The sequence below is a fragment of the Tauraco erythrolophus genome, chromosome 9, assembly GCF_009769465.1.
Source record: "Tauraco erythrolophus isolate bTauEry1 chromosome 9, bTauEry1.pri, whole genome shotgun sequence".
NCBI lineage: Eukaryota > Metazoa > Chordata > Aves > Musophagiformes > Musophagidae > Tauraco > Tauraco erythrolophus.
This window is the reverse complement of record NC_141473.1, coordinates 14,944,071-14,957,293: the sequence shown is the minus strand read 5'-3', so window position 1 is coordinate 14,957,293 and position 13,223 is coordinate 14,944,071. Positions and strand designations below refer to the sequence as shown.

Genomic DNA, 13,223 nt, shown 5'->3' with positions numbered 1-13,223 from the left:
TTAAAAATCCATGAATCGATGCAACGTGTGGCAGAGCTCCACCCATACCAATGAGATGGTTTGCTGCCCCCGAATCCCACTTAGAGGAGAGCAAAGCAGACAGAGTCGGAAGGACAAAACCTGGCGCACCTCATCACCGTAAACCAAACAGGAGCGGAAGGGCTGGGCGAGGGGCAGAGGTTTCGCTGAACGGCAGCAGGAGTTTTGGGCTGGCCCCAGCCCGTTTTACAGGTGGGATTAACCAGATGCTGCTGAGGGAGAAGAGCCCTGCAGAGGGTACAGCGATGCAAATGCATTCAGATAAGGAGCGGCAAATGAACAGAACATCAAATCCTTGTGCATTTTCACCAGGTCGATGCACAGCGAGATGTTCACAATACAAGGAGCGTTTACAGCCATCACTGCAGGGTGATTTGCTTCAGTCATGGTCATTCTAACACGTCACCTCCAGCCTCCCAGCATGGCTCGCTCTGTGACCTGTCTTCCTCTCTTACTACCTGGTACAGGTAAACCACATCAATCTACTGGATTGCAGGTGAAGCTCTGGCTGGTATGGATGTACAGAACCAACACGTGTGGCTACACGCAAACATAAGAAATGAGCCAGCAAACACTTCTGGATCCTGAGTTCAGTAAGGCAATTTTTCCTTCCAAACCAGAGTGACAGGAAATTTACTATATATTTATTTTACAGACCTTTCCAAGTTGAGCCTAAAAAAAACCAAATTATGCTCCCGGATGCTTTTTGAATCCAGAAAGCTAAAACTGTGGCACAAGTTGGGTGTCACAGGGGAAGTTTGCCACTGGTAAGAAAGAAGAAAGTAGGGAGCAGAGAAGCACCAACTCAACTCCCTTGCAAGGGAGAAGGCTCAGCACCCGAGCCTCCACGGGGACTTTGCTCATCTTGCCCGTGCCAGAGAAGGGGCACCCAAGCACTTCACTCTGCACCTGGCATGCAGTGGGAGCAAATCCAAAGCTCGGGAGTATCTGCCACAAAGCTCTGCCGCTCAGCCAGCACAAGGCATGCCTTCAAGAAAGAGCTGCAATTCTTTACAGCACTTGCATCAGGCAAATACACTAATTGCAAGGAAAAGGCGATGTCAGGATGTGTTTCTCCTCCTTGGGCTGACCCAGGAACATGTGGTGCTCAGATTCCTGGGGTTCCTGATAAGCCAGTGCAGCTGCGGAGTCGCTGAATGAGCTATGTTTAAATGAACAGCTCTCATCTTATGACTCCTTACTCAATCCATGCAAAGCTGGAGCTATGTCACTTTGTGTCATTAGCGATTGCTTAACAGCTCACTTGAGCCTGCTCTTTTCCCCCCTCCCAGTCGCCCGATTTTTAAATCAAGGCTGTGCTACTCCGGCATGCAAGTCCTGCCTCAGTGCTGGAAACAGATGCACTCAGAGGGTGCTGACTCACGGACGCAGGCAGATTAAAGTTGGATTGCTAAAGCAGTTGCTGTCCCAGCTGTCCCTCTGCCCTCAGCCACAGCAAAGACAGCTGAACTACACGTAGATCAACCCCTGAACCGCTACTGTACCTCCTGATGTATGGGGGGACCCCTGGACCAGCCCCAGATGATTTTAATCTGCCAGGCTGCAACACATAGGTGGCCAGGGGCTGCTTCATGTACAGTGCAGATGTTTCTGCCGTGAGATGGAGACATCCAGGGGAAGGGAGGAGAAACGAGCTGGGAGCTCCAGGGGTGTCAGCCGTCTGCCTGGGTCCATGAGTCAACTCGCTGACGCGTGGTAAAGCCACATGCTTTAGTACACGCAGCGTTCCCCATACCGCCCGCCAGTCCGTCTCCAAGAGGTGGAAGGGGTAATGCAGTCCCTAGTCATTCTCTGGCCTTTCGCAGGCAGGCAGCAAACAAAGCTGGCACGCAGGGCAGTGGGATTATTTTACCATCTGTGCATTAGAAACTGGCCCAGGAGTCACCAAGCTCACTCCATGCAGGACATGGCTGCTTTGGCGTGCTAATGACTCCTGCTCACTGTCAGCTGGGGCTAGATTTGAATCAGGGACGAAGAGGTGGAAAACACATTCTCTTTCCTATTCCAGTGACTGCATCCTTTTAGAGGAAAGCCAGTTTAGGGAAGAACGAATCCTCGTTTTAAAGAGTGCTTCCCATCTGCCGTTCATCAGGCTCCTCACCCTCCACCAGCGCAATCCGCAGCCGGCACCAGGCTGGGGGGAACCTCAGGCCCTGGGTAGCCAGCTCACCACAGGGCAGTCCCCTGAATCTTCCAAAGGGCTAAGCAAGGCCTGCCGAGGAAGGTGGGTAGGAAATATATTTTGCACATTTCAGAAAGGAAACTTGGGACCTGGTATCTCATTCTAGAAAGTAATCATGGACTTAATTGCATTTTGCCGCAGAGTTGCTTTAACATCAAGGGAAAATCAACAGGGATTGTTCAACATCAAGACTAATCTCACATATGGAACTTACTGAACGTAGGAACCACGTTTTTGCTGGCTCAAGGTGAAATGCTGGGCTAAATTCTCCTTCAGCTGTGAGAAAAGCCCTAGGCACGCTCATCCTGCATTATTCCAACTGTAAAGAGCTTCAATTATACACATATAACCCTTCTCTCCCTTCTATGGCGGTGTCGCAATGCAACAGTGCCTCGTTATGATCAAACTCCTCTTTTATGGCTATAGGAATACGTGGAAGTTTTCTACCCTCATTACACAAATGACTCCTTAGCAGCTTTATTTTAAGAAACTACCCACAATTGGTAACACAACCGCGTTTTATCTGTCACTGAGGGGAAGCCGTGACTGACACCTGAGCGTGTCCTCAGCAACCGCAAACCTGCACGTATAGGGCAGGTCCTACGCATCTAAGCAGCTACTGTAACTCACCACTCCCTCTGCTCCACACTGAATCACAGTCTTGCTTCTGCTTACAGACTTGCTTGCTAATCAGACATTTAATACTACTTATGCATAGGGAGGAAATATATAACTCCTTTATTGGGATAATGGGATAAAAAATGACACGAAAGAGCAGGTCAAGTTCCAAATCCAGCAGTAGGTTTTAACCGATGTTGTTCCCTTTTTTTACTTGCGCTTTTTTTTTTTCTTTTAACAGCTGTAGCCGCGCACAGATGGAAAAACATTTGGTCAGAAAGCAGCAAATTAGTGTTTTCAGGCTAGAATTCTGCTCCCACCGCTCCTCCATTTCCATGTGGCTCAGAACGCTTTATTTCTTCTTAGTATTGACATTTTTGCACACCCAATTCATGCCGTCCTTCAGACAGAGAAAAGTAATGTTAGCCAAGCAAAGGGAAAAGGATTCCCCAATCCCACCTGATCACCATTCTGGAAGCACCGTGTTCTGCCTCCTCATCTACCCCCCGCCTGCCCTCTGTGCCCAAAAACGCCGTGTGTGAAAAACCAAGCGCTTCATTGCTTGGTAGATGTTGTCACACAGAGGTTATTAAATCTTTCATCTGACCATAAAAGTATCATCATCTCATCATGTCGCTATGTGTAGGTCCTCTGAGGAAGGATCGTTTTGCAGTCAAGGTACGTCAGTGGCAGATGAAGGCTCAGCTATAGATGATTTGTGTAACCTCGGGCAAGTCATCTTATCTTTGAGACTGTGAATTTTTAGGTGGCTGTTTCTTATACAGTCAGCTCCCTGTGAAGAATACGGCTCTAATTCTCTGCTCAGCCGCAAGCCTTGAAATCCAGATTCACGAAAGCCACTGAAATAACTGGATCTGGACCCTGCTCCCTGTGCCTCAGGGCCCCCACAGAAAATGGGCCCTGAGAGGTCCAACAGGGGCTCAGTGAGAACAGACATGGCCATGTTTTAAGAGGCTGATACACTCTTTAGGGTATTTCTGTAAATAATGTGTGACATCTCTGACCACTGCAAGCAGAACGGTAACGCGTCTGCTGAGAATACCGGAGTCGTGAGTTTATTGTTGAGATCCCAGAATGGGACACGCTATGGAAGGACAAAGCGACATTTTATCTGCTCCTGTCACTTATCTGTTGTGATATGGGCAGAACGGAGTGCAAGATGCACAGTCTCCTCATGTTTGTGTCCTGTCAAATCCACTACCTCTACCCTGCCTACAAGGCACCTCTGCTGACAGGGAGGCTCAGGGCAGAAAGAAGGCAGGTAGGGTTTTGTGGATGAGAGGAGAGTGGCACATCTTTGCGCTTGGAAATCGAGCAAATGTCACCCTGGAGTTTTGGAAGGGGAATTTCACTGTATTATGTTCAATGATCATTTTTGGATCATTAAAACGATGGTTAGACCGTAAGAAAGACCAGAGCCTTTGGGCCAGCATTGTTGCTTGCCTCGTTGCAGCAGTGTTGCTGGCTTCCTGCGTCCTTGTCCCCAGACGCCAAAAGGCTGCCAAGGACCTCAGCTGCCCCAAGGACAGACGGCCAAAGAGACAGCACGGCAGGCCTTTCGGGTCATCTGAGAACCACCACCGTGCCTCCATGCTGCCCCTCAGCCACAATGGTGGTGGCCATGTCGGAGGGGAGCTAAAGAGTTAAGAGAGAAAAGAAGGAGTCCTCAGGGCTTAATCAGAAGCAGAGAGGTTCTCACTTGAAAATACCAATTCACCTTGATAGCTGTGCTATGTGGCACTTCTTATCTGAAGGGGAGCAGCAACTTTTGAAATCAGCCCTTGTTGCTGTGTTAAATAAAGAATAAGTGAGCTCAGCTTGTGCTGGGTGCACATGAGGCCCTACACTAATAACACTTCTAACTCTAACCTTGGGGAGGGTTGATGTCTCCAGTTTCATTTATTTATCTCCACAGCAGAGATCAGCGTAAAACAAATTGTCTGAAATCCTCAGAGCAAATGGGAAAAGATGAGAGGCAGATTCATTTTAAGGCCCAGTAGCTTTGTGTCTTCCCCTTTCAATAACACTGATAACCTAGGTGTAAAACATGTAATGCCTTAAGCAATCAATAGCGTGGTTTAGAGCTTATCACTTTAGAGAGAGGGTGAGCGAGTGATTCCCAGCATGAGGAATGCCAGGGCTTAACAATGGGGCTAGGAGGAGAGGTGTCAAGCCTTTGGCTTGATTGTGTGCTTTAGAAATCTGCATGATTGCCTGCAAAGAGTAAAAATAAATAAATAACTAAAAATGCTCCCACAATGATTTCAGCTTCCCCTGCCTCGGAAGCAATAATCACATTTGCACACATCATGGCATACAAGGCAAGCAGAGCTCCTCATTCATTTTGAATGTAGGTTTATTTGCTGAACCAGAACAGCTGAGACAGCTTAAAGTAATAAATATCAGCTGACACCCTCTGCTATTCAGCACAGTAATCCCAGAAACAATACATCACTGCAAAACAACAAACACGCATCCTATCTTCTACCTAATCTGACCACAACCTGAATTCACAGTGATTAAAACTCTGCCTGCTGCCATTCCGGAGCTCTGGAAAGGAAGGACAGACCATTTCAGCACCAGTGCGGTGAGGGTCATAAAGCAGAGTTTATGATGGGATTTACCATGGCTGGGAGCCTGGCTGCATCAAGCATATAACGAGGGCAAAAGAATGACATAGCAAAATGCAAGAGGAAAGGTGAACTCCAAACAGGCTTGAAATACGTAAGTAGGTCACTGAACTTTTAAAGCAGGAAGAGATTTTAAAAACTCTCTTCTGGCCTCAGTTAATTGACAGGAAAAATCACATTTAATTGTAAATATCTCCCTGCCTGACAGTGATAAAGGGAAAATGAACATGCTCAGCTCTACGGGTGTTGTATCGAAAGGTAAGTGTGAGACATCTTCCTCATCTTCAGCCACACCGCAGCTATATCCGTAGCTTCTGGTGCAACTTTGCTGGGGAGAGCGTGTTCTGCAGTGTCCCCAGTGTTTGGAGAACAGCAAATGCAACGGAAAGCGAAAGAAACTAAAAGGTATGTTTGCAGTTTTTTTAACTAAGGTTTGAAGCAGGACACGGGGCTGGTAAGATAGAGAAATCCAGGGAAGCTGCTATGGGGAAGGAGGAAATGGTGCTTGAAAGAGTCAAGTCCACAAGGAATCAACTGTTGTCATCCTTTGTCCCTAAACACTCTGTCCATATACCTGCATGTTTAAAAGACGGATCTGTGCAGAAAGTACAATCCCTACAGTAACATTGAGATCTTGATAGATGTCCTTGCACTGCTTTGTTGAGACAGAGACATTGGCAGGTACTCTCAGGATGGAGACGGATACAATATTAGTATTCCATCCTCAAGTCAACCCTGGGAAAACTTAGCCAGGGAAAGATTTCAGATCTTTCAGCTTTGCCTCCCTTAGCTCCTTAACAAGCAGCTAGTAAACTTTACCAAAGCAGAGAGAGAAAACTCCAGGGAAGAGGATAATGCTCCTTGCAGAGAAATGCTGCTTGGCACAACCCTGCCTTGCTGCAGTCACATCTGCTGTTGTGTCAAGGGAGTTGTACTTTAACGCCCTTTGGGAAAGGACTGGTAGAGCATTCCCCGGGAGAAATAAAAAGTCCTGCTTGAGATTAGCCCGCTGCTTGCTTATTCTCTGCATTATCAGCTTTGTGGCTATGAAAGTGAAGTAATCTGACTTCAAACACAGTGAACGAGTCCTTTCCACCCCATAAAAAGCCTCCTGATTTCTGCTCCCCTGCAAGTCAGGGATCACACAAGGCCACAAACTTGTGACCCCTAACGTGACCTTAAGGACAGCAAAGCTTAATCCTTTCATGTAATCCTCTGTCTGCCATAACAAATTGGGTCAGGCAAGTGCAAAATTCTCCATCTCTAGCATTTTTGCTATGCGCTATTTTAACTGTCGCTTTCTTCTCCCTCTGCACAGCGAGGACTGTGCCTTCATTATCTGTCATTTCTTTGCACCTCCAGTCATCGTACAGGCTGGCTCTCACAGGCTCCTGCAAGTATATTATCCATTGTTTTTGCCTGGGTGCAAGCTTTTATTTTGTCCTCTGAGACCTTGTATCCCCGATGCAGTGCTGCGACTCCCTCCTTACTCTGCTTAAAAATCACAGAGACTTTGCCCTGTAATCTGGAAACATGGTTGCTTTTCCTCAACAAGTATCAGCTCTGCCTGCCCCAGGGGAGCTGCAGTCATCCAAATTGGTTTTAAATTACATTTACAAGTAGCCCCGGAACCTTGTTAAAATGTGGAAGATCCCCATCTAGCCTGCCCTGGCTGAGACATCTTTAAGATAAAACCTAACTCTGAGGATACGATGTTGCCTGGGGTCCCGTTCTGAATCTTGCCCTTATGAAATTGTTGAATTGCAGCATCAGTGTAACTTAGGTCGTGGGCTCCGTTCTCAACTGGGTTGAAACAGCCAGGGAGGAGAAGGAGGCTGAGCCCTTTCCACAGCCCTTTTGCCAAGACCAGCACTGGCATAAATCAGATAAGTTTAGTGGCTATTCTCAATTGCACTGGCTTTTAATGGTCTCCAGGGGGCCGTTATGCTTGGGAGACTCCAGGCACAAGATGCTGCAGCATCGTTCTGGAGGACCGTTCCTTGGGGCAGGTTGAGCTCCTGCTGCCTTGATTGGAGACTCTTGCTTCGGTCAAGAAACAAGCTGCAGAGCACACTCCGGTCCAAAGCTTTGAGTCATGTTTAATACACACCCTGGCCCATAAATAACACCTCCAGCAAGAGGGCAGGCTGCAAAGCAGAGGAGCCCTGCTGGCTTTCAGCCCGCTCTGGCTGGCCAGGGTGGGATGTACATAGCTTTTGCAGGCCACGGACTACAATTGGAGATTAGTCACAAAACACCACCCCAAGGCTCTCTGGAGCCTAGGCAGCACCAGAGAGCTGTTGTGAGGCAACAGTTCCTTTCTCTGTTGACATTGGTGATCACCTCCCTCGCTTGCTGTGCCCTGTGCAAGGGTCTCAGTGTAAGCTGGTACAGGACTCTGCTCCAGCGGCAGAGCCCAAATGGCTGTGGTGGGGAGAAAAGGCTTTCTTGCTTTCCTAACTAGGGATAAACGAAAAAATCAAGACCCAAAGCAGACATTTTGCCTGAAAAAGCCTTTAAAGAATGAGGGATGCCACTCCTCCCTCAATGGCACCGTGAAGTCTGATTAACAAGACAAGTGCTGCCCACCGTTAGAGTCAAGAGCTAATGAAGTCTTCAGCGGGCATAATGGGGGCTACCAGCTGGCTTCCAGAGGACTCTAAATGGGGTTTCCAGTTAACCCAGTCACCTCTTTTCTGAGTCTGCTCAGGACAAGGCTGGGCCCCTTTTCCACAGTCCCCAATGGTTAATTTTAAAAGAGAAGATGACAATATGGATTCCCTGCTTAATTAACAGTTTTATTAAATAACCCATTTCAAATAATAGTTAAATTCTCTAAATTTATATCATTCTATTAACCATAATCTAATCTCATTAACCTTGAAATCCCCAGTCTTAACTACCCAATTCTATACACCATGGTGCTAGCAGCTAAACTAATTATATGACCTTCAAACTATTTCTCCTTCATGTATTGGCATTATTTATCTTTGCTCATTGCTCTTCCTTCAAGCTAGCACAAAAATCTTCCTCTATGAACTCTGTTCCTGCATGTGCTCAGCACCGGATATGCCACCACTCTTCCTTGCAAAATCCATCAGCAACATCTCCAATTTTACTCCAGCTAATATATTCCATCGGCAGTGACGGTTAGCGTGCTTGCTCCTTGGCTTTCATTCTGAATACCTGATGCTTCCACGTCTTCATTTATTTTGCTGTCACTCATCGTCATTTCTCAAAGAAGTTCTTAAAGCAGTGACCTGAGATTTAACTATGCAGAGAGCTCCCTTTCTGAGCCACTGGTAGAGATAATGTGTACCATGATCCTCAAAACTATCACTCTTTAAACAAGTTCTTCTTTCTTTCCCCTAAATTTTGAGCATGTTGCTCTCTCCTTTGAGTCCCACGACTGAAGACACTCTTCCTGGGCTGATCCAGCTTCAAGCAAAATCCTTTAGTTTAAAAGCCAGCTCCCAAACCATTTTGTTCCATGAATTTCCAAGAAAAGGGAGAGCTTGGCATTCTTGCTGTCTGATTTGATAAGGCTGGAGTTATGGCTGAAGAGAAACGTAGGGGCTCTTTCTATAAGCTGTAGAGAGTTTGTGACTTCCCTGACCTTCCTGCAATAATCATTTGTGGAATAAGCTGCAGTATTTAGGACAATGAGACCATGGTCAACAAAGCGGGACGTTATCTAGCCTGCATCTAAATCAATTTGTCTAGATAAGCATGATGAACAAAATATATAGGCTTGCAAATACTTTTATTTAACTCTTGCCTTCCGGAAGTGAAGGCAGAAGTAGGTTTCACTTCCCTGGTAGAGGGTATTGGTCTGTGTATTTGGCTCTGCTGAACGTATAGGGATGCACTGTACTTCAAGGCAGTAAGTAAGCAAGCAGATAGTAAGGCGGCACAGTCAACAAAGAGGTGTGCAGGTCCCTCCAGAGACCCCACAGATCAGCTTGAGAAGGAGGCGTTTTTCCAAGCTCGTGAACAGAAAGTGCCACTTTCTATCATCTAGTTCTTCCACATCCAACAAGCGTCCCTGAATTTCACCTGCTGCTTTACTGTCTCTGCAGCTGGAGAGGTAACTTGGACTCCCATAAACTAGAGGAGGGAAGAAGGTGACCTGTGCCTGCCTGCGACCCTCTGAACTACAGCCTCACTTACTTGATCGCATTTCTTTGGACTTGAAGATATAGTGCCATTATGGAATGCATTTCCCTCTACCACCACTACTTCAAAGAGTTGAAGCTTTTCACGAGATTGGCTGCAACGTAGCTGAATTTGTATCTCAGCTGACTAAATGAAGGCCCTTTGGAGGACACCATCTGCTACATTTATGTCTAAACATCAGGTTAAGAATTTTAAATCAGAAGAACTGCTGTACTGGGTCAGACCAATGGTCCATCCAGACCAGCATCCCCTTTCTGGATGCCAAAGGAAAGAACATGTAGGAACAGGATCTCCCTTGCTCTGCTCTTCCCTCCCAGTTCATGGCCCAAGCTGTTTCTCATGCAAAAGCTGCTTCCAGATCTTAGTGGTCAACTATTGCCTGTGGATCTCTTCTTCAGAAATTCACTTAGTGTTTTTCTGAACCGACTGATACCCTTGGTCTCCACAACATCCTGTGCCAGTGAGATCCACAATTTAATTACGCAACTTGCAAAGAAGCACTTATTTTTATTTATTTTAAGCTGTCATCTGATTATTTCATTAGGAACTCTTCCTTTAGCAACATGAAAAATAGTATGCAGTCTATCTGACACTTTTATACCTTATTTTATAAATCCTGAAAATCTTCCCACTCTCTGTCCTCTCTCTTTCAAGCTGCAAGTCTTAATATATTTATCATCCCTGTGTACAGATGCCACTCTGTGCTACTAATCATTCTCAACAGAGGATTCTCAAATCTCTCCTAATTCTGAGCAGATATATGGACAATATTTTTCTGATGAGGGTAGTTAAGTGCTAGAAGAGGTTACCTATAAAGGCTGTGGAATCTCCATGCCTGGAGATATTTATAACTTAATTGGACAAGGCTCTCAGCAACCTCCTTTAGACTTAGTTATCTCTGCTTTAAACAGAAGGTTGGACTAAAGATCTCCTGAAGACCTTTCAACCTATTTTTCTGTTGGACTCTGTAATTCTACTACTAAAATCTTTTCAGACGAGGCAGAGGCAGAAATGAATGTCACGTTCAAGGTATGGGCCCACCATGCCTTTATCCTGCTACAAAAGAAATGTCTTCTGGGATGTTTCTTGTTCACTTTCTGATAATTTTCTAGCATTTGATTTTCCTGTCTGGCCTTTGAGAGTGCTAAACTGTTTTTCCCAACGGTCTGCTTCTAAGTAACGGCAGCTAATTTTGAGTCCATCATTGTATGTGTATAGTTAGGGTTGTTGTTCCTCATGTACATTATTTTGCACTTGTCAACACTGAATTTCATCTTCCGTTTTACTGCCCACTCAGTATTGCGGGCTGCTTCTGCAACTCTGCATTCGCAGCTTGAGATCTGACTATCCTGAACAGCTCTGTAGCATCTGCAAATAAGGTTTTACTGAATCTGCAATGAAGATAAATGCCTTCACCATTCTCTTTCTTTAAATATCAGGGAAGGGAGTACTCCTGACTGCTCAGATTTCCAGCACTGCAAATATTTCATTAATTCAGGAAAGCCTAAGAGTGAAATAAACAAACTTGGGTCCCATTTACATTACAAAGAGCCACTATACTGCAGGAACTGGCTACAGCACAGGAGCTGAAGACACAGCTATTACAGTTCAGCACAGGAACACAGCTCAGCCCCTTCCGTGGCTTTTTGCTGCCCCACACGCTGCCATTGGAAGCGATTTTTGCCCCATGTGCAACTCCTGTGTTTCTTTGGTTTCTCTCTGGCGCCTGGGTTGAGCAAAATGCCAAATGACATTAGTAGCGAAGGTAAATCAGATTTCTAAAGTGCACGCTTGTAACAGTCAGAGGGGTTAATAGTAAAAGATGATTTGTTTTGTGAAAATGATTAACCTGACAGCAGTTTCTTTAAAATATATCAATGTCTTCATTTGGCCCAGCCAGGGGGTCCTGTGTGGGGAGGCAATTGCTCTCCCCTTTCCCGGGGATGGAGAGATCCTAAGGGCTCGCATGTCCCCCTTCCTTTTGCACAGACAATGAGACACGGGCCCCCCGATGTTCTGCGCTGCAAGGGTTTGGCTGTGCTGACCCTCCTTTGTGAGGCAGCCAGTCCAGCCCCACCCTGCAGATCAACAGACAACAATCTCTTACAGATGGCCTGCTGGCACAGCAAGCCTTCTCCAGAGCCTCACCTGTACTCCCTCTCCTGAAAGAGCTGAACAAGACTGGATCTGCCAGACTCTGTCCCGGATTGTGTGTAGGTTCAGTCCCTCGGCAATTTCCGAAGCAGGGGCAGCCGTCAGCAAATCCTGCTTGTTAGCGAATATGAGCACGGGGACTCCACTAAGCTTTTCTTCATCCAAAAGCTCAGCCAGCTCCTGTATCATTTACAAGGGAGTGGGGTGGGGGGGAAGATGGAGAGAGGGAAGGGAAGAAAATCTTCAACCACCAGTAGTTGTCTCTAATTAGAAATATATTTAGGGCAAATGCTGGAAGAGCGTGTTCCAGTGAAACCTAGATCTTATTATAAGAGAGCAAAAATGTATACAATCATCTCTGCCCAAGGTTCAAAAGCTCTTCTTCCAATTACAGGTTACAAAAATCTTCATCTTGGTCTGAAATTAGCAGTTGCCTTAAAGGCTACAACTCTGTGTTTTACCAGTCCCTGCTCCCAGGAGACCAAAACTGATGAAACAGCAAAAACCATGTAAATTGGCAGTATGAGGAATCTGTCTTAAGTCATTGCCTGACTGGCATTTGTACCTGAACAGCCACTGACACCAGCCCTGATATCTTTGCTAGTAATGAGTTTCAGATTTTTGTTCCAAGTTTTATACACTGCAATTTAAGTGGGAGAAGATTTTTTTTTTTCCCCCAGAAATGGAAATCTCCCTCCCACAAGAAAGTGATGATGCTTTTGAAGGCATTGGCTAGCTGAAGACAAGGTAGATTGGCTTTACTGGCTGTATGTGGCTCCATATGTACTGCACACATTGCGTGGTGCCTTGAGAAATGGGTTTGTTCATTCAAAACTGGGTGACTCAAAGAGATTCTTTTAATAGTTCAAATCTGAATCTGCAGTGGATCAACGATGGCTGAAATACTTCAAGTCTAGGGTTGTGCAATGGCCTCATGTGAAACAAGCACATTTTCAATTCACTTCCCTATGTGAACATATGACAAACCCAGCAGAACTTGAACCTGTAGGGACTGCTGGCGCTGCAGATAGATGAGTACATGAGATTTTTGTGGGCTCCTTATTTAGCTGGAAAGGTCTCATGCTCTCAGATACTGCCCTAACATCTTTCATCAACTGGCTAGAAACTTTTGGATTAAATGAGTGCAGTCAGGGAGATGCTAAACTGCAGTGGAAATCTGACTCCATCCCCCCAAAAGCAATGTTTGGTTTGGAAACCAGGACGAGAGAATGGAGTTATAAACAGAGTTGGCTGGGAATTTTTCAACAAAATAGGTCTTTCATCTGACATGGCTGATTTATTGAAACCAAAAGTGTTTGTGGAAATACGAGGGGTCCAGGCTGACTCTGCCTGACTCGGGCAACTGCTCTAAGCTTCTGCTT

General features: G+C 45.9%; 1 protein-coding gene across 2 annotated transcripts in view; it reads right to left on the bottom strand.

Moving 5' to 3' along the window:
- Positions 1 to 243: 243 nt before the first annotated feature.
- Positions 244 to 13,223, bottom strand: part of ARL3 (ARF like GTPase 3) — a 31,428-nt gene continuing 18,448 nt past the window's right edge. Inside the window, exons 5-7 of one of the 2 annotated variants that reach the window (XM_086617006.1) lie at positions 11,836 to 12,021; positions 11,228 to 11,413; positions 8,289 to 10,139 (exon numbers count right to left, since the gene is read on the bottom strand). In XM_086617006.1, the coding sequence (XP_086473132.1) occupies positions 10,056 to 10,139; positions 11,228 to 11,413; positions 11,836 to 12,021 (456 nt within the window). In that variant the 3' untranslated portion in view covers positions 8,289 to 10,055. Of the gene's footprint in view, positions 3,261 to 8,288; positions 10,140 to 11,227; positions 11,414 to 11,835; positions 12,022 to 13,223 lie in introns of those variants that run through there. The other variant, XM_086617007.1, reaches the window with a different exon arrangement.